This window comes from Camelina sativa, chromosome 19, assembly GCF_000633955.1.
Source record: "Camelina sativa cultivar DH55 chromosome 19, Cs, whole genome shotgun sequence".
Lineage (NCBI taxonomy): Eukaryota > Viridiplantae > Streptophyta > Magnoliopsida > Brassicales > Brassicaceae > Camelina > Camelina sativa.
Window position 1 is genome coordinate 22,766,900 of NC_025703.1, and position 22,155 is coordinate 22,789,054.

At 32.1% G+C, this 22,155-nt stretch overlaps 1 protein-coding gene and 1 long non-coding RNA gene across 2 annotated transcripts; one reads left to right on the plus strand and one right to left on the minus strand.

The window, feature by feature from the left end:
• LOC104766963 (protein NUCLEAR FUSION DEFECTIVE 4-like) lies at window positions 7,438–10,080 on the minus strand. Its single transcript, XM_010490935.2, has 3 exons — window positions 9,698–10,080; window positions 8,697–9,532; window positions 7,438–8,122 (listed from the first exon to the last, which is right to left on the minus strand). The coding sequence occupies exons 1-3, from the start codon at window positions 10,028–10,030 to the stop codon at window positions 7,648–7,650; spliced, it is 1,644 nt and encodes a 547-aa protein (XP_010489237.1). The 5' UTR covers window positions 10,031–10,080; the 3' UTR covers window positions 7,438–7,647.
• LOC104766964 lies at window positions 14,228–16,455 on the plus strand. Its single transcript, XR_764158.1, has 4 exons — window positions 14,228–14,402; window positions 14,695–14,855; window positions 14,942–14,972; window positions 16,170–16,455. It is a non-coding gene; the product is annotated as an uncharacterized LOC104766964 (long non-coding RNA).

A 22,155-nucleotide genomic window follows, 5' to 3' on the forward strand; every position in this document is an offset into this window, starting at 1 on the left:
TTTCTCGTCCCATCTCGCTGTCAGACATTATAAGGTTACAACGTTTCTCCAAAGTTTATAGAAAAAGGTCTTTGTTCTTAAGTTTGTTATCCATTTTCCATAGATTTGAAATGTATTCGTTGCTACTTGTGTGTGTATCTTCTCCAGGAGAAATATGTATTTAAGTTTATGGTTGATTTTCTGGATTTTGCAGTTGTACAGGCAGTAGCAACCCAGGCCCAATCTTGGAAGTACCTTTAACTGAGGAAAATGTAGAGAGCGTTCTGGACGAAATCATACCATACCTTATGTCTGATAGTGGTAATGTGGCGTTACATGAGATTGATGGAAATATTGTGCGAGTGAAGCTGCAAGGAGAGTGTGGATCATGCCCAAGTTCTACTATGACAATGAAGATGGGTATTGAGCGTCGCCTAATGGAAAAGATCCCTGAAATAGTTGTTGTGGAAGCAGTTCCAGATGAAGAGACTGGGCTTGAAATGAATGAGGAAAACATTGAAAAGGTTAGATTTTGGCAGTAACCTCTTGCTTAAGGTTTCCTGTTATCACTTGCTCAATCCATATATGTGGTCTTGAACTGAATGAGGAAAATCTTGAGTTAGATCTTGGCATTGTCTTTAGCTTAAGTTCTCTGCACATGTGGTTTTGTGTTATCACTGGCTCAATCCATATATTTTTTGGTCTAGTACTGTTTTTACGCACCTTGAACTGAACAAGGAAAGCATTGAAAATACTAGGTTTGGTATAAGCTCTAGGTTACTTAAGTGCTCTGCTAGTACTGTTTTTACGCACCTTGGGTTTGGTTGCAGCCTACAGCGTACAAGTAACCATCTGTCCAACTTGTTTAAAAGTTTAAACCAAACCTTGTGACACAGCTAGAAGCTTTGAAAGATAATTTTAAAAGATATTTAGTAATTAGTATATACTAACTAGATATTAGAAGATTTAGTCGTTTAGAGTTTGTACTTTCTATAAAAGCTGAAAAGTGAAAACCCTAAGACATAGGACTTCACGAGACGAGACACACGACTTCACGAGACCACGACTTGACGAGACCACGACTCCAGTCCTCAAAGTGTTAGAGATCTAACAAAGCTCTGAATTGTGAATCGTGATGGTAAGTTATAAATTGTTCCTTTTTGTTTATTGTCAAAACCTCAATCCTTTAAACTCTTGTGATCTTATATCTCAATGTTTTTTTGTTTGTAAAGGATTCAAATGATTCTTATGATCTGAGATCAATAGACTTGGAGTCTCAAAGAGTAATTGATGTTGCAAATGCTGAAGAAGAACAACGTTTGTTTGATGGAGCAGAGCCATCTACATCTCGTAAAAGAGCAACAATTCATATTGATGATGATGATGTCGAAAAGGACAAAGGTACAACATCAACAGAACCGAATAAGAGAAAGCACAATAAGTTTGATGGTGATGATGGTCTCCATGATAATGTGGAAGGAGATAAAGGAAAAGAGAAAGCAACATCAACAGAATCGACAAAGAGAAAGCAGTATGCAGATTGTTGGGAGCATTTTACAGTGGTTAAGAAGACTATTAATGGAAAACTTCAAGACAGAGCCGAATGCAATCACTGCAAGAGGGATTATGCCTACAATTCACACAAGAACGGTACAAAATCTTACAGTCGTCATATGGGAACTTGTAAGGTTCGGCTTAGTAAGGTTGATATTAGTAAAGTGATGCTCAACTCTGAGGCAAGATTACAAGCAAGGAAGATAGATCATATGGTTTTTCGTGAAATGGTAGCTAAGTGTATCATTCAGCATGATCTCCCATTTGCCTATGTTGAATATAAGAGAGTTAGATCAGTCTGGAAGTATTTGAACGCAGATGTGAAGTTTATAAGCAGGAACACAGCTGCAGCTGACGTTTACAAGTTCTATGAGACTGAGACAGAGAATTTAAAGAGAGAATTAGCTAACCTTCCAGGGAGGATTAGCTTCACTTCTGATTTGTGGACTGCAATCACTCATGAGGGCTACATGTGTCTAACAGCACACTATGTTGACAGGAACTGGAAATTAAATAGCAAGATTATTGCGTTCTATGCTTTTCCGCCTCCACATTTAGGTATGCACATAGCAATGGAGATTCTAGAGAAGTGGAAGGATTGGGGAATTGAGAAAAAAGTGTTTTCCATCACGTTAGACAATGCTAAAAACAATGACACAACACAAGAGATTCTGAAATCTCAGCTCATGTTGCGGAGTGATTTGTTATGGGGAGGAGAGTATTTTCATGTCAGATGTGCATCACATATTCTCAATATCATTGTTCAGATTGGCCTGAAAGAAATAGATGATGCATTGGAGAAGATCAGAGAGAGTATCAAATATGTTCAAGCTTCTGAAAAACGTGAGATATTGTTTGCAAAATGTGTGGTAGTTGTTGGTATAAAGATGAAAGCGGGTTTGATACTGGATGTGAGAACTAGATGGAACTCAACATACAAGATGCTTGATAGGGCTCTCAAGTATCGAGCTGCCTTTGGTAATCTCAAAGTCATTGATGGGAGAAACTACAACTTTCACCCTACAGAAGTTGAATGGCACCAATTGAAGCAGATTTGTGAATTTTTGGAGCCTTTCGATCAAATCACTAATCTGATCTCTGGTTCTACATATCCAACTTCAAACTTGTATTTCATGCAAGTTTGGAAGATCAACAATTGGTTGATATCGAATTCACATAATCAAGATGAAGTCATCAGGAATATGATTGTTCTAATGAGGAAAGGTTTGATAAGTATTGGGAAGAGGTTAGTGATGTATTTGCAATGACTACAGTGCTTGATCCAAGATTAAAGCTAACACTGGTAACTTTTTGTTTTGAAACGAACGACAAGAGTTCTGCTCAAACAAGGATTAAACATTTGCGTGGTAAGCTTACTACTCTTTTTAAATCTTATGAGACTAAGTCCATTTTCACGTCATCTTCTACAGAGACACGTGAAACTAATCTGAACATGTGATACAATGAATGTATTAAAATTAATTTGTCACTTAGAATCTTTAAAATCAACCCACGTATGGTCGTACACATTTGCTCGTATGAGCTGGTCTGCTTTGTATTCACGAAAGACCATTTTTATACCAAGTTAATTATTCTCTTAGACTCTTAGTATTTTTGTATTGAATCAGTTTTGTCATGCTCTTAGACTCTCTATAGTGGTATAACAGTTAAAGAACGAAAAGAGCAATTGATGAGAGACGATGCTTTACATGCTTGTAGCCTCCAAGATCAATGCCCATTACGCCCGCGGGCATGCCCGTTAGACCGCTAAGGTAAGCGGGGCGGGTATGGGCAGTAGTACTTAACCCGCCGCCCGTGGCGGGCCTGTCCGCAGCGGATCCGACGACAACCAAGACCGTCGTGGTCAGACTGTTTGGTCGCGGGCATGCCCGTTTTGACACCACTAAACAAGGTTAAAACTTAACTAAGATAGAATAAAATCAATTTTACATTAGCAATCCTATTGTACCATTAACATTACCAATCTTTTATTTGGATATAGATATAAACTATATTGAATACTCAACTAATTCAATTTTTGATAACTAAATTCCTTTGATATTTTAGACGTATAACAACTCAAATTAAGGTAAAGATTAATATTTCATAACTTGCATTTGAAAGTACAAAAATGCAATATAATCCGAGGGATTTAGTATGAATAATTTTAAACCGAAGCTTCAATCTAAATTTTTAGATGCATATTGTAAAACTATTCCAAACTAGAAAGAAACCACATTTTTAACTATAGTTAAAATGTGAGAAGTTATATCAATAAAACAATTTTGATTATTTTACATACAATGTTTATTCCGAAACTAAACTATTTCAAATATTAAACTCAAATTTTTTATTCTTAAACTATATTATGTATAACTACTTAAACTACAAACAATGACCATGTATATGTAATAACACTATATTAATACAAAAATGATCTGAAAATATTAGTTGATATGGTTTTTGGATTTAAACCTCTATTGTATTATAATCCTATATTATAAGGATTTACAATATGTGTAATATTCTAAAATTTACTTCTCAATAACATTTTTTTTTTAAAAGTTAATCAAATATAATATATATATATATATATATATATATATATATATATATAAGACTATCAAGAATTTTTAAGTTAACACAGGTTGGTTTTCGAAACTCACAATCATATGGTACAGCGGGTTATAATTTATATTTAAACAAATGCAATCTTTACGGGTTGGTCCGTCAAAATATATAGTGAGTGTGTTTTTACAAATGCATATTATTACGAATGCCATCTTTTAGGGATTGGTCTGTCTAAATATACACTGTGAAAGTATACTTTTTACAAATGCAATCTCTTACTGGTTGGTTCGTCAAAAATATACTCTGAATTTATATTTTTTTACAAATGTAATTCTTTATAATATGTTTGTATATTCCTACTTTTATTACAAATTATATTATATTTATAAACATTCCCCCGCGTTATAGCGCGGGTCTGATCCTATTTATCCATTATATAAAGAGAGATTAGCACTTAGACCTACTTTTGCTCCATCTTCTTTTACTTACACATACTTTCTACTCTTACTATACTTTTCCAACTTATTAGCTTAGGTGTCTTTATTTATTGGCAAAACTGCCCTGGAACTATTGTGGATAACTGTGCAACTAACAAGTAGAAATGGTTATATGGCAGTTGTGTTTGACCGTTAGATCGTAACTAGCTTTTAGATCTGAGGGCTGTAAGTAACTGTGGAAGAAACTTCCTTTCGGGCAATTTTTTTTTCTCTCTCTTCTCTCTCGAACTCAAGTGTTTTTTTTTTCTTTTGTAAATAGATTGTGTAGCTTTTTCAGATCTTAGCAAAATTCTTTACATTTGGACAATTTATCTACAAATCTTAAGCTAGTTCTGTAATCCATGGAGACCCAACAACTATTCGCCTCCGCTCCGGCAGCCTCCTCCACTCCGACTCCGACAACTTTCTCTGCTCTGATTTTTGTCGGAGTTAATTTGAGCATCAAAACCCAAACCACTCTGATCAGTTATGTTATGATCTCTTTGCAAGGTTCATGTGTTACCCAAAACTCAAAGAACATAAAAAAAGAGCTTATGATGATTCGTTACGGATCTTAACTTGAAAAAAAAATAAACAAAGTTTAGTGGATAAATAAATTATGGATAAGTCTCCATGGATTCATTCAAAACAAAGTAAATTTTTCCAAGGTTAGTCTCTTTTCCACCACTAGTTTGGAATGTGCGTCAATAACAAAGTATATTCATACATTAAGATTCATGATTTCCATCCAAGCCCATCCACTTAACTTTGACCACATGTTCATTAATCCTAATTTGTCAACATATGTTTGTTGGACATGAGCACATGCTTTCTTCTGCTATGATATCATTTAGTTTAGTTTGATCGCTACAAATGATAACCATGTGTACTTGGTAGCATGGATACCATTGGTGTTTTGTTCATTCGTATTCTGTAGGTATATTATTGTTATTGTGGGATATCATTTAGTTTAGTTTGATTGCTACAAATGATAACCATGTGTACATGGTAGCATGGATACTATTGGTGTTTTGTTTATTCATATTCTGTAGGTATAGTATTGTTATTGTGGGAGAAATAAATAACTAAATCAAGAAAATTGAATACAACTTTTGTTTTGCTGTTTTGCTGTTATTGTGTATTGCTTTAAGTTTACCATCTGTGATATGCACCAATTCGTTTAAGTTTAATAACTCTCCCAAGCATGTAATGGTCGTACTTGTTTTGTCTTTGTTTTAGCTTTCATTATTGTGTATTTACAATGCTCTGTTTTTATAATGCTCTGTTTATTATGTTTTGCTTTCGTTATTTTGACATTTTGAACCAAGAAAAAAATCAATATCACAATTAAGTACATCTAATCTTTTAAATAAGCATATAATTCTGGAAATTCCAAGAATCAAAATCGATTAATCATGTAAACCCAAAACTCAATTTTTCTGATGGGATTGAAATTTAAGTTTAAAAACTCACAAGACAACAAACAATCAGTAAAATGACAATCAAACTAAAAAACTCATCTGAAGATTTCTCTTACTTTGGATCTCTACCCTTGTCAGAATGGTTCTTGTCATCGGCTTCTTTATTATCTTTCTGCAGATCTTCCGTTGATGCGCAGAGAGAGAGAGAATTTTTGAGGGGTTAGTTTAGTTAGAGATAGAAGAGGTTAGTTTTGTTTGAGGGGTAAAATGTAATTTTACTAAAGAAAAGTATATGAATAGTAGAAAGTGGGTGTAATGGACTGGTGAATAGTTTTGGAAAAAGCAGGTGTGGATGCAAATCATGCAATATTCTCTTATATAAAACAATAATAGCTGCTGCAAAATCAAATTTATTATCCATATGATTAATAAAAAAAAAATACAAACGATCGACTACTAGAATAAGAAGGCTTCATCAGTGTTGTACCATTCCACCAAAGATAGTTCCCAAATCCTCAAATCGATTAAAGATATTGAGAACACGAAGCAATTTGCTAAAGGGCGTCATCTCACTCTCCAAAATATCCAACAAGTCGTTTATTAGGCTGAGTGGCTTTTGCAATTTCTGAAAAAGACGATACAATGTTTTGACAGTATCGAAGAAACTGCGAACATTAGCAATAACCGTAGCAAAGAAATTACGAATTTTACCAATAACCATAGCAAAGAAATTCCGAATTTTAGCAACGGTCATAACAAAGAAGTTGCGGAGCTTAGTAATGATGGCAACAAAGAAACCACGAAGCCTGGCAACCGCAGAGGACAACGTTTCTTGGACCCTTTCAACAATTGGGGAGATGAAGTTATGAACCATGTTTTTCGCAGAATCCAACCATTTTGCAACTCTCGAAAACAAATTTCTCCAAAACATTTTTTTTCTTCTTTTTCTCCACTGCTATAATGATTGAAATATGAAAGGTAGTTATGAAAATAAAACGTTATGGATGGTTCTTTTATATGGGAGTGGCGTTGTGCCAATAACATGGTCAATGTGTGTATGTATATGTGACCGTCAAAATTCTTAAACTTTAATTATGGTCATATTCAAGTTTCCATGTGATTTGACTATGGTCATATTCAACTTTAATTCTTGAACTTTAATTATGATCGACTGCTCAGTATTGCAACAAGTGATTTATTGAACGGTGAAATCTTGGTGAGTTTCTGCTTTATTTTTTGTATTCATGACTAAATTAATTAATTGTATAGAAACAACGTATTCATTTGTCTCTAATTACTGTATTATGGCTAATCGGTTGCTGGCTGCAAAGACTCGAGTCGGGTCAGGTCCTGAATGATTTAGATCGACTTTGGTCCATAATATTATACGTCAAGAAAAGGATAGAAAAGAAGTACTGGACTTGGTAACATCAAAATGTCTAATAACATTTATATATAATTAATTCTGAACAAAATCTTCAAATAAAATACATTGGCGGTGCTCCTACAAGGCTACAACAATGATCACTGGTACTTGAAATCTTAATTCAACAATATCTTGAATTCGATATTGTATCATGTCTAAAAGAATCAGCATCTGAAACGTGACGAGCAATCAAGTGCGACAGAACTAGATTTACAATTTCTTAACTAAGGCTACCACCAGATTTATTCTTGGACTTTTTGCTAGCGTGGATCTTAACGTAAATCTCCTTCGTCCTATAAGCCAACACAAGATCCAAACCGACTCCAATAACAGAAGCTAATGCCATGACTATGAAGATGAGACGGTAACAATGAGCTCCAACGCACGTGTTTCCTCCACCTGGAGTTGGTGTGGCCTCCGCGTCGTAGAGGAAGCCAGCGAGCAGACCCGAGAAAAGGAACGAGCCAAGTGGCAAGTTAAGTACTAAGATGTTGTAGATAAGACCGTAGTATTTGAGACCAAAGAGTTCAGATGCTGTTGGTACTGTTATGGCTAGACGAACACCGTAACAAACTCCAACCACCATTGAACCGATGTAGAGTGAGTTTGGCACGGCTAAAGCCATTAGTATATATCCAACGGCCATAAGGATTTGAGAGGCTGCGTTCCACAGTGGTCTTGGTGTTCCAGATTTCCTATAAGAGAACAAATTTACATTCTTTTGGTTAGTAAAGTATAAAATCAACATGCTTATTGATATGATCTATGTGATACTGATACATAACCTTTTAATAAAAAATAATTTTAAAAAAACAAAAAAAAAATATCTAAAGAATCCAAAGAAAAATTAGTAGAGAAATTTATAACCGAAATAAGGAAAAAAATCAAAATATTGGATTTGGACATGTCTATGTAAAAGAACAAAACTTAGTTAAATGAATCAACCAGAAAATTCTAAAAGATCCCTTTTCTTTATATGAGAAAAATCATTCAAGGAAGAAGAAAATGCTGATGGGGGAAAAAGATATACAAATCAAACCGCATTGAATTTTGCATGTCCATATATGAGAATGAAAAATTAACACGTCACGTTACAGGTACAGCTATGTAATGAATATTAGTAATTAATGTTAGAATGAGAATTGATATTTTCAATGGTAGCATCATTCAGAAAGACACAGATTAATAAATTAAGAAAACAGTAAACTATGGCAAAACAAAATGTGCATAGCTAAAAAAAATGCATACAGAGTGAAAAGGAGAACTTACTTGAGAAAGTATTCGGAGAGAGTACCGGAGAGAATGCGACCGAAGAAACCCCAAATACTAGTCATGGAGACAAAGATTGAAACATTTGTGTAGCCAAGGGCAAGACCAATCTGACCCATATTGTTCATCACAGCTAAACCAGTTCCTACACCACACAAGAAGGACACGAAAAGCACCCAAAAGTCAACTGTCATTATTGCTTCCATTATAGTATGGTCTTCTCCCAACACCGGTCTCTTCTTCTCCACCCCTTCCTCTTCAGCAGCTACAACAATTACTTCTTTCTCCGCCGCTGCGGCCGCGATCTCTGATCTGAGCAACGGTTCTTGAATCCGTCCTTCTAAGTCATCACCTTGTTCACCGTTGTTCAAGCTCTTGATGAAAGAGTGGAAAGGTATAGCGATCGGAGAAGCTAATAGGAAGAGAAGTATTGAAGCAAAAGCGACAGAGAACACTCCGGTTTTGATTCCTATGATGTCGTAAGACTGAAGGTACACAGCAACAACGACCGCCACAATGTTGAACACCGCGAAGTAACGAGTCTCTTCGTTCTCCTCTTCAGCGGAAGAAGCCGGTGGGATCTCACGGAGGAAAAAAACCGCCGTGAGACATACGGCGAAAGGCACGACCGCTAGTAAAACCAAAAACGACGCCGGATCGTTTGAGAACAGAGCAGTACATAGATCTGTGAATATAGCAGTGCTTAAACCGACGTATCCTTTCAAAATCCCCGAGACCGGACCACGGTTTCGTCGGAAGTTGCGTATGCAAGTCACTAAAACCGCCGTGTTCATCCACGTTGTACTGTTCCCTCCCATACAGAGGAATATACACATCTGAACAATTCAAGAAGTAAAAAAATAAAATTTTAAGATTTGGATTTGTAACATTGTTGTACTAATGACACCCACCGGCACAATTGAGTAACCAATCATCTAAAAATCTTTTGATTAATGTGCGGTTGACAAAAAAACAAACTAGCAAAAAGTAGTTGTTAGTACCTGCCAATAAGAGATTGGTTGGATGGTGCGGCTAACAACAAGCCATTGTACACCATAACCAAGAAGACCCTCGAAGCAACCTATAAGAAGGATGACAGAAGTTGGAAGACGATCAGAAGCGAGACCAGCGAGGATTCCAAAAGCTTTGCCGACATCTTTAGCAACGGATAAGTTATTGAGCTCGAGTTGGTTGAGGTTCATGAGAGACTTGAGAGCGCCGGAGTAATTGGAGAAAGTGTAGTTGTTTCCGGAGATGGCTTGAACCCAAACCGCTGTCACAAACCCAAGCCATTTTAGAGAGGGAGAAGAAGAGAAAGATCTTCGGAAACCCATTGTGTGAATTATGAAAAAAAGATTTAAAGTGTGTGTGGGTCGTGGAACCTCACCTTATGGACGGTTTTTATAGAAATAGAAAAAGGAAAAAGGGTTTTATGGTTTTGCGTGTTTTTTTATTTAATTAATTAGATTTAGACATTTTTGTCAAACAATTGTAAATATCAAGTTCTATTGTATACAAAGGAAATATATAAATAAATAAAATAACAAGTTGTATTTTAATTTTAACATGTGGAACGAGACCAGGGAAGGTGCGTACGACACCGACATGTACGGTTAAAGTTGGTGTGTAAACAGTGGATGTATTATGACACGGAATATTAAAAAAATACGGCGTGCTCATATTTTGTGTTTATTTTTCTCCAGTCGTTTAATAATAGTAGGTGACCAACCAACTTGGGGCTGGATCATTCAGGAATATACGGTTTGATCTATTACTCATTCCGATCCGTTCTGAAAATTCTGAGTATCGGGAATTTTTAATACAGAGAGATACATGTAATTACTAGCGGTTACGGATGAATATACTATATTGTGTACTAAAGTTTAAAAACTTGGGTTTCGAATACCCGGAATCAGAATTGAGCTTTCGAAATCTCACTTCCAGAATCTTACATCAACCCACTTTCTGTAAAACTTTATTCATTTTGACACATTTCTTGACCATAGTACATTTTTTTACCAGTATTATTCTGTTCACTTATTTTTTAGACCATTTTGTCCTCTATAACATACTTAATTTCTCATCTCTTCATTCTATTTCCCACTTTTCAGCAATTCAATTCTCTTTCCTTTTTTTTTAATATAACATTTTACATCTCTCTTTCCTTTTTCTTCTTAACTCCTTTTATTTTTCTCTTTTTCTATATTTGTAATCACTTTATTTATTTATTCACACATATATTGTCAATTTTTTTTGATATAATGCATTATAATTATATTTTTTCTACAGTTTAAAATCAGTTTTACTATATTTAAAATAAATAATTATACTACACATTATCCATTTATCATTGAATATTTGTTCAATACTATGTAGATACTCAAACCAGATAGATGGATACTTATAGTCATGTTGTCTATATTATAATGTTGCATGAGATATTATCCAAGTGGTTGAATCTATGTTGTTATTGTGTGTCATATAATGTAACATCTTAGAAATACTTATTCATGTGGTCAATTATCCAAGCAGTTGAATCTATGTGGTAATCTATCCAAGCGGTTGAATCCACTTGTTCATATGACTGGCATGTCATTAATATTTACTAGCTAGTCTGTTCATTCATACAACCATGCATTGATAACCAATCCACGTTTATTCATACAACCATCAACACATAACAAATCAACTCGTTCATATCCATCAAAAACTAGGTTTCTATATCCTTCCATACCACTTATCAACACATAACCATCTATTGTATACTGAAAATTTGATGTCACCATGTGGATGAGGTGCTATGGATACATATTAGTTATACATTATCCATTTATATTTGAATTATTTATCTTCGTTATTATGTAGATGGTTAACATGCATAGATGAATACTTACTTTTGAATGATCAGAGAAAAATATATGAATACTTAGTTAATCAGACAACTTGTGGATAAAGTAGTCATAGTTAACTATCAAACAATTTTAATCCTTCATGTCCATAAAATCAAGTCCACATGGACGATGAGTTATACACGTCCACTAAAAACTATTTGTGGTTTGGTGAAGTAGTCATGGTTAATTAACAAACATTTTTTACCTAATCATAGCCCCTAAAAACCAAGGCATAAAACTCATTATATCCTAACCTTAAAACTCCAATTCCTAAGCCCTACACCCTAAACCCTACACACTAAACCCTAAATCCTAAAGTGTATATCTTAAACCTTAAATCCTAAACCATAATCTAAAGATCTTTTACTAGAAAACATGAAATTGACCTCAAAATTATAGATGACAAAGTAGTCACTAGCCCCTAAAACTGTAAACTTTGACCTAAATTAAGCCAAATTTTTTACTTCTTGTATTACATTTATTATAAATTTTAGAATTCATTGATGTTGTTCTTAATTGTTAAAGAAAGATTTGGAGATTAAATCATTGGTTTTTGTGCTAGAAACCCTTGGAATTTGGCACCTCAATCTTTTGAGCTTAATAGAAAGATTTCATTCACGAAAGTCTCTAAGCAAGTGTTAACTAGAAATGTCCACCTAAACCTGTTCATATGTTCATGATTTGTATGACATCATTTCATGGATGACATTATATATATTGACCATAAAGCTAAATAACCATAAACATATAAACATTTGGATTTGATTTTGTGGATGATAAATATATAAAAATACAAAGTTAAAAAAGATACGAATGTGACGAAGAAATCTATATTATTAAATCTGAGCTAGAAACACATCCTTATCCACCACTCGAGATTATTCAAACATATATCAAAGAAATTGAGTAAGATAAATAAATAAAAAAGATAAAAAAATTATTTGGAGATGAAGAGATAGTTAGAGGGTAATAAATAAAGATAAATAAATAAAAGAAAGGAAGTAAAAAATAAAAAGAAAATGAAACTAGATAGCAATGTGTTTGGAGAGATAGTTAGAGAGGATAAGAAAGTAAAACACTATGATAAAAGTGTGTTAGAATGTTATTTCTTTTAAAAACGTGTGTTAGAATACAAACTTTTCAGGAAAAAATCACCTCTGAAAGCTCATGATTCCGTTTTGAAATCTTGCGCTTTTCTTTTAAAACATGATGCCACAAATAAAGTAAAACTAGTGATGGACCCGCACGTACGTGCGGAATTATAGTTGTAAAAATAATGACTTGATATAACATTTATAACTTTTGCTAAAAAAAACACATAAGAGTGCATGTAAAAAAATATAAAAATCATTAAAACATGTGTTTGATACAAATATTTCCGAGTGGATGTAATTCACATTTGAATTATAGCTGTATAGATAGTGAAGATTCTGCATATATGACATTTCCGTTATAAGACAAAAAATTATTCCCGATTGGAATGGGATGGAACCAATGTTTCAAAAACTGGACCGGAAGATGAACCGAAAGTCTTTCGGGTCACTGGGTCAACCGGTCGGATCAGTTGAACCATGGGTCAATTAGTTTATTGGTTTGTTTACATTTTATAAATATAACATCTACTTTCTATATATATACGAACAAAACATACATAATGAAGTACTATACAACTAAAATAAAACTTTTAAATGATTAGATAAAATAACTAAGTGATTTTTTTTTATAAACAACAACATTTAATTTTAATTTGGTTTGAGTTTAAAGTGTGATAAAAGTAAAATATTTTAATTTGATACCGATCCGTTGGTCCGATCCACCGGTTTATAGGTTTTTACGTTTACAGGTTTTTAGCGGATTTTTGGCTTTTTGTTGGTTTTTAGTTGTCTGGTTTTTAGAGGTGACCCGGACCAGAATGTCTATCAGATCGCGGTTGGACCGATCCGATCCGGGTTTAAAACATTGGATGGAACGAATACAAAAGTTACCAAAATACCATTTGGGACAAACACAAATATAGTTCTTAGTATATTTTTATATCTTTATTCTTATTATTTTATGTATTGTTCATCTATATTGCATTATGTTTCTTTTTTTTAAATTTTTTTAATATTATTAAACATACTTTAATGCCTTTCTTAAAAAGGTTACATAAAAAATAGTAAGCGTTAATTTATTTTAACTACAACATGTTCTAAGATTTTTCTTTTTGGAAATTTATGTTCTTGTCTAGTCATCTTTTCTTCTATCATGTTCCCATCTGTAATCCTTATTCTCGTCCTCCCATTCCTTCAAAACATAGAGCAAAAAATTAGCACAATTACTTAAAAATATGTCACTATAATTCAAAAATAAAATAGTGAAAATAAATAGATAACTTAGCTCAAAGTAAAATAATATGGCTAGACATAATAATTATTTATAATACGTTCTAAAGGTATATTTTAGTTTATGTAGTTACAATTTTGATTAGTGGAATATATTTAAAATAATGTAAACCACCCGTCTAAAAAAAATTCTAATGCTTTATATTATTTCAATTTTAATTAAAAATTTAGTATATTTTGCTTTACTAAAACGAATATAACGCCTTGTCGTTTTAAATATACAAAAAAGATTGTTATGCCATTTGAGAAAGGGAAAATGACATACATGTTAACTCCACTATTGTAGAGGCCTTTACAATTATTTTCCCCAAATTCTAGGGTTGTCGAGGGGGAATTCAATTTTCGGAGATTTGGTGAAGGTAAGCATACTCAGTTTATGCTTCTTTCATCTTTCATCCTCATCTTAAGAGAGAGTTTTCGATTTGGGGAGGGTAAGTTTTTTTCAGATTTCTTTCACCTCTCATCTTCGTCGTTGCTCTCACTTTGAATTGAATTGTAGGAGTTCGATTGCTTAGCCGAATCTTTGATAGTTTGATTAATTTATTATCTCATCATGCTTCGCTTACTTCATTATCATTATCTCATCCTGATTAATTGATTGTAAAAGTTCTTGTAGTGTTGCTTATTTTGACTATTCTGCATTTTTTTGCCCATGTAATACTCTCTAATCTTTGGTGATGATGATTATTCACGTTCATAGTCTTGAAATTGTGTTGTATTTAGATCATGTGTTGTATTACTCTCACCTCAAAACCCTAGCCACCGCCAAACACATCGGATTTTATCCCGCGGCCATTGCGAGACCAGCTGGCTTCAATATTGAAGCCGATTGATCAGTTGGGCTTCTTCTATCGTTATCCCTCTCAGATTCAGCTCCAAATCAGGTGATAAATAGTTGTGCTATATATTTTTGGGACTCGTTGATTTAGATTCAACAAAATAATTGAATAAATTTTTTACCTTCTCACAGAAGTTCACCGGCAATAGAGTCGTACTATAAGGTGAGTTTGTAATGTTTCCAAACACCTTATTGCATAGTGGTCTGAATGCCCAATGGTTGCTATTTTGGTTAATTGTGAGTGTTTTCTAAACAAAGATACATAGTTAGTTTTTATATGTTTAACTTGATTTATTGATGAAGGATAGAAGACGTGTGTAAACGATATTAATCTATTTGAACCATGAAGTTAACACATTTCAGTTTTAAAAATAAAACAAAACAAAGAAGTGAAAACATGTTAGAATTATGAGAAGTGAAAACGTATCAAGGGCCTATACAATCATAAAAAAATGTTGAAAGAATAATTAGATTCTTAGATTAAGATGTAAATAAATCCTTACCAGTTGTTGATTGTTTGAAGATCTTGTAGTGGAGAATCTGATTTAGAGAATTTTCAATTGCTCTAGATGATTGTCTTTCACCTGCAAAATTGTTAGAAGTAAAAATTAGATAACTTGTTGATATTCAACATATGAAATCAACAAACGTTAGTAGTGCATCTATACTATATTTTTAGAGGCTCAATGATTGATATCAAGTATGTTTTGTGAATTGCTTCCATGATTGGAGGAACTTGTAATTGTGATCTGTTTGTAATAGAAGAAAACTATTAGAATGCTAAAATCGTAAAAACTGAAGGATTAGTTCGAAAACGAACAACTACTTTTATGAAATAAACAAATATTAGTAGCTCATCTATACTATATTTTTAGAGACTTACAGATTCATATCTGGTATGTTTTTTTTTAATTGCTTCCATGACTGGCTTGTAATTCTGATCTGTAAAAGAACACTTTTAGAATGCTAAAAACACAAAAACTTAAAGATTTGTTCAAAAACGAACATAAACGACTCACATGTATTTTTCTTGAGTTAAGCATATTCCGAATGATGATGATTCGGAGATTATGGAGATGATAGAGTCTGATTTTGTTAGTTTTGGAAAGGTTTAAGTTTAGGGTTTTTAATATTCTTGATTTGGGATTTTAATATAATGATTAATGATTGATATTTTTATTCAAAGATTGGTTAGTTGCTGTAAACGGCATTTTTCGAGTAATCAGATTTTTTAGGGTTTTAATTAATATGGTTGTTTCCTAATTTTCCGTAATACAGTATTTATTATGATAAATTAGCTTATTTTATCTCTCTAATTATTTATTTTATCTCTCTAATTATTTACTAATTTTGCTCGCAGGTATAAGAGGAAAAATATGTTTGGATACACTTGTATCCTAAACATGATCCGAATAAGATAATACCGGATCATTAAAGATCCGCATGTTTTTGTTCAGTTAGTTTACCTCTTTGCTCTTGATTTGATTTTTTTTTTTTGTTTTTGTTTTCTGTTTTCGTAGGGGTATGTAATGGAATTTCTGTAAAGTTTTTTTTTTTCTGCTTTTGTACTCGATATATAATTGATTTTGATATTTTTTTTTACAAAATCCAAATCGATTTTGCAATTTACAAGTTTTACATACTAATCTTTGTATTTTATTTTGAAAAGGAGAAATGACAATGAGATGTCCGAAGTGATTTAATGACTTAACATTGAGAGATATTAGTTTAGTATTTGTTGTAAGAACATAACTATTTAATTTTTATTTATCTTGTTGAGTCGTTTAAAATCTAAATATTAGATTTGTGTTGTTTTTTTTTAATATGATGTATTGTGTATTGATATAAAGATAATATCCATTCCCTATAAGTTTTATTAAAATTGCTTCCAAATGTTTCAATTCCATTTACCCGTTTTTGATAATTGATTCCCTAAAACCTAAACAAAGATTTTATCTTTATCCTTGTAAAATAAGGTAAAATAAAGAGTGAGAGAATATTTTTCCTTGTTTTGCAACGATAAAGTTGGAAAAATATTAGGTAACTAGAATTTAACATGTGGTGTATTGTGGGACAATTCTTATTTCACATAATTTTAGTTAAATTAACACGATTCAATATGGTTAATATTCTAATAGTTAATAATACTTTAAATTTCTATTAATGTCCATCAAAGCCCGTCCAATGATATACTAAACTTTATGTAATTTGAAATATTCATAATATTTTAAATTTTGTATGAAATTAAAATATATCAATAATTATATTGAATTAAACTAAACAAAGATGATAAGGGGATCATAATTTTAAATTTGGAAAAAATCTTTTAAATATCGATATCATTTACTATCGAACATTATATTGATATTTCTAATTTTATAATAAATGTTAATATCTTTTAATTGTATTTGGTTATATGAGTAGTAGAGAATTAATTATAAGGTTGTTCTATAATTACCTTTAATCAACTTTCTAACTTCTTTTCAATTAAAATCTCTGTCATTCCTTATACTAATATTTATAGAAAAACGTACTCTCTAAAATGTACTTAAAAATTATATATAGGTATTTTTGACGTAATCAACAACTTTTAGTTTATCAAAAATTATGTAAAAAATAACAAACTTTTCAGTGTCCTTTTTCCAAATCTAATAAACATTGTAGTAAGTTCTTCACTAATTTCACTAGTGACAAAGTTTTCATATCTTATAAAATAATGTAGAGTTCTCCCCTAAAACTTGTTTGCAGAGCTTGACACGTGATACATGTCCTTCTGCCACCTGTCCGAAAAAATTGGAAATGATTTGGAAAAGAGTTAGATAAAACAAAGTTAAAGGTTTTAATATTTTAAACTAAAGTTAATTAAGATAATTTAAACATATTCCAAATATCCCTAAATATAAAATAAAATATAGAAGAAACAAATAAATATTTTATTATTTAAAGTTTGATATTAAAATTACTCAATAACGAAATCGTGACACGTGTCAATTGTATCGATAAGATATTGACACATGTTCAGATTAATGTTTAATATGATTGCAACATGTGTCAAATTAACGATCTTAGATTTTGACATGTGTTTAAGTTAATCACTAGAAAAAAATAGTACGAAAATAAATTAATGTATTATATGTAAACAAATATTTACTAAACAAAAAAAACTAATCCAAAAGCAAAAAAGAAAAATTTACCTATCACATAAGGAAATTAAGCATATATCTTATTATATAAAGATGTATATTTAGTGGTATCCCATATCAAATCAAAACCTTAAGTACGCTAGAAAATCATGAACACCAAAGAGACAAATACAAACAATGAGATATCAAAAAACTTTGCTAGCAAAAAAAAACGGAGTATCATGAATGATGATCCGATTGCTATGATCGAAAAGACACTGTAGATAAACCTCATATAAGGCTAGATTTAACTACGCTTCATATATGGATAGACAAACTAAATCAATGTGTAAGTACAATATTTATATAATGTTACACATATATCTTTGACTACTTCCACTTATCTCACTATTTTCACATATATGAATAATAGACATCATTATATTTTAAAATTTTCATTGGTTTTTATTGCCTGACATAGTTTACCAAAATCCAGGGTTCCTAAATTACAACTTCGCAACTTAGAAAATGGTAAGAACTTTTAGTCTATTTGCCTTGTACAATTTTGGATGACGAATCTACGTAATATCAATATTTGTTTATTCTTTTTTTAATATTTTAATTTAATTATGTTGTAGTATTTCTAGATTTTAGTTATATTATTTAGTTAAATTTGATTTTCTTATTATAATTTTGTGATTATATATTTTTTAAAAATGTTTCTATATTATTTTGAGTTTATTTTTTTTTCAGTTAAAGATATGTCAGATCAATATTTGTTTATTCCTTTTAAAATAAATATGTTAAATTTCTTATGTTGTAGTATTTTTAGATTTTTTATTTTAGTTTTATATTTTATATCTATAGTTATCTAAGACTTCTATATCATCGTGGTTATAAATTTTTAGTTTTTAACTGTCTTTTAATTTCTCAAATTTTGTTGGGTTGGTCATAAACTCATTGCAATCGTGTAGCTATTTTCTCCACAGTTTTTCATCCAAAATATTTTCCGAGCAAACACTTTTAGTGGTTAAACAAACTGGCACTACAAAGTTTAGTGGTGAAAAGAAACCACGTCAAATTGAAAGTAAAGAGATAAAATTTAGTTTAATTTATTCATAGATACATTTTATAAGTGGTGATAAAATGTGTATTTTAACAATAAAATATTTTAGGGTGTAAAAATACATTATTAATGGTAAAATATAGAGTAAAACATTTTGACGGGTTGATTGCATTTAAAATATTTTGTGAATAAGTTGTTGCTTGAATTTTGACAATAATAATATTCGTAATAGTTATGTTTAAAAAACATTTTGGTGGTCGATAATTTAGCTTTAGACTATTATAAGAATTGTAATAATAATTTTAAAATATAAATTAATGTATTAAATTAAAAACTTCTCTCTAAGTAAATGTATTTATCTATTTATTTCCGGAAAATATATTTCACTTACAAAAAAATTTCTATATTTTTTAAAATTTTAAAAATTTAATTTTATTAAAATAGTTTTAAAAATCCGCACATCATGCGGGTCATATTCTAATATTTATATATAAACACAAAATTTCACTAACAGTAATTAAAAAAAAAGTAGAGTTCTCTCTTAAAACTATTAAAAATTACCAAAAACCACTTATTACATAAAAAATAAATGTAAAACGAAAAAGATAATATCGTGCAATACGCGGAGCTCCACCTAATTTCCAATATAAGATATTTTTACTCATTTTGACACATCAAAATTACAAGATTTTTAAAATTTCTAAACAACCTAAACCACTTTGTCAAAAACTGAGTTCTAACATTGTTTTCGATATCAATTCTCGAAGGTCTAATTTCCCTTACAAGGAGTTTAGACAAATCTTAATTATACTCCAACGAGTAAAAATGTACAAACCTCGACCTCTGGCCTCTGGGCGCTTTACGATTGTGGACCATCATAATTTGGACTACATTAAAAAAAATTATAGAAAACGTGCTCTGTAACCAAATTCATCTAACTTAAATTAAAATAATATGTTGCCACTTTTGTCTAGATTCACGATGTTGCCGTCGTCTTCAAAAGATCTTAAAAGAGAAAGATTGTTTTAATATCTGTGGTTGATCATGAAACTAAAAAAAAATCAGCAAAACTAAAATAATCGGAAAAGTCATTTTCTATTTCCAATATTGCTTCAAAATTCTTTGACAACAAAAAATATTGCTTCAAAAGTAATTTATTTCTACTATCACTTTTTCTCAAGGTAGTTTTTCTCAAAAATATTATATTATTGATTTAACGATGATCGATACATAATTATTCATGAAACCATAAAGGTTTGACTACAGATTCAGCATAAAAAAGAGAAGAATTACATCCAAGCTGTGCTAACAAATGAGCTGACTTATTACAAGTTCTCTTTGTAAAAACAGAGTTAACAGATTAAAATTTTGATATCCAAAGCTTTAAATCAAGGAGGATGTTAATGAGCTGTCTGTGTCTCGTTTTGCCATTGACGATGTTTATTAAAATTTCACAGTCTCCTTCTAAAATTAACGAAGTGTATCCTCTGATCCAAGATTATTGTAGAGCTACGAGCATAGCTTTTGCTTCCGCTACCAATGGTGAAGACGTATGTGAGAGACGAGTTGCACCCCAAGCCAATGACGATCCCATGTTGTTTCGAATAATCCAACCCCTAGTTGCTTCATGATTATGATTGTTGTATCCAGCATCAAAGTTGCATTTCACATAGTCGACAGATGGTGGTCTCCATCGATGAATATTTCGATTTCTATCCCTCCTCTGGTTATGACTATCTATACAATGGGTGAGATCATAGAATTGTTTCGCATCTGATTTCGACCATAAGACAGTTTTTGATGGACTCTCCCTATAGTTATTGAAGACATTGTTGTTCCTTGCTTTCCAAATTCTCCATAATAAACAAATTGGTAGCATAGATTCAGCATTTGAAGTTGCAGAGTTGAGAATTGAAATAATGAGATTAGAAATATTCTATTCCGCATCATTTGCTAAATTTGCTATGTTTATGTGAGAACTACTTGAAAAGCGCCAAACCATAGTTGCAAAAGGGCATGTGAATAATGCACGGTTGATCGTTTCCTCTGCTTGACGACATCTAGAGCAAAACATATCCAAATTCATACCACGAGAGCGTAATCGTGTTAAAGTTGGAAGACTTCGTGAAATAATTCGCCAAAGAAAGTGTTTAAGCTTTGGAATTACTGGTAGTCTCCAGATTTTGTTCTTAAGTTCAGGGGAACCATGAGGTATATCTGGTGGGATATCACAGGAAAGGGGATCATGCGTTAACAGCCAGTAGCCTGATTTAACAGTGTAGTCACCCGAAGTACTGTAGTTCCATATGAGTGTATCCGGCTGATCTGCTTGTGATAGAAACATGTTTTGGATTTCATCAATGTCCTCTAGTTTGATTTGTGTTTGAAACTTTGCCATGTCCCAAGATCTAACTTGTCCCGAATATGACATGAGAGTGTTTATAGTTTCGTTATTTTCATCGTTGACAGCAGAAATTGGTATTGGAGGATGTGAATCAAGAACATTATCAATGCCTATTCTTGCTGTTTTTCTATCTCCGATGTTGAACCTTGAACCCTTTTTTATTAGCGAGATGCCTACTAAAATAGATGACCAACCATAAGATTGGTTCTTCCTTGGTTTTGCTTCTAACACCGTCGTGTCTCTGTAGTAACGAGCCTTCATTATCTGTGCAAACATTGAATTTGGATATTGGATTAGATGCCACGCCTGTTTAGCTAGAAGAGCATCGTTAAATTTTTCAAGATCTCGGAAACCAAGTCCCCCTTCTTTCTTTGAATGTTGCAGTTTTTTCCAAGCTATCCAGGTGATTCCCCTATGTTGAGCATCTTTTTCCCACCAATATTTCATGAATATCGAGTCAAAATCTGTTATGACACCTCTAGGGAGTTTAAAACAAGACATCGCATACACATGCATGGCTAGTGCAATTGATTTGAGCATTATTTCTTTGCCTGCTGGACAGAGTCTCTTCGCACCCCAACTAGATGTTCTCTGTTTCACTTTTGTAATTATATACTCAAACATTTCTTTCTTTTTCCTACCAAACTGTTCTGGCAAATCCAAGTATTTGCCACCACCTCCATGATTCGGGATATCAAGTATTGCTTTCAATCTATTATGTGTTGAACCATATACGCAGGAACCAAAGGTTATC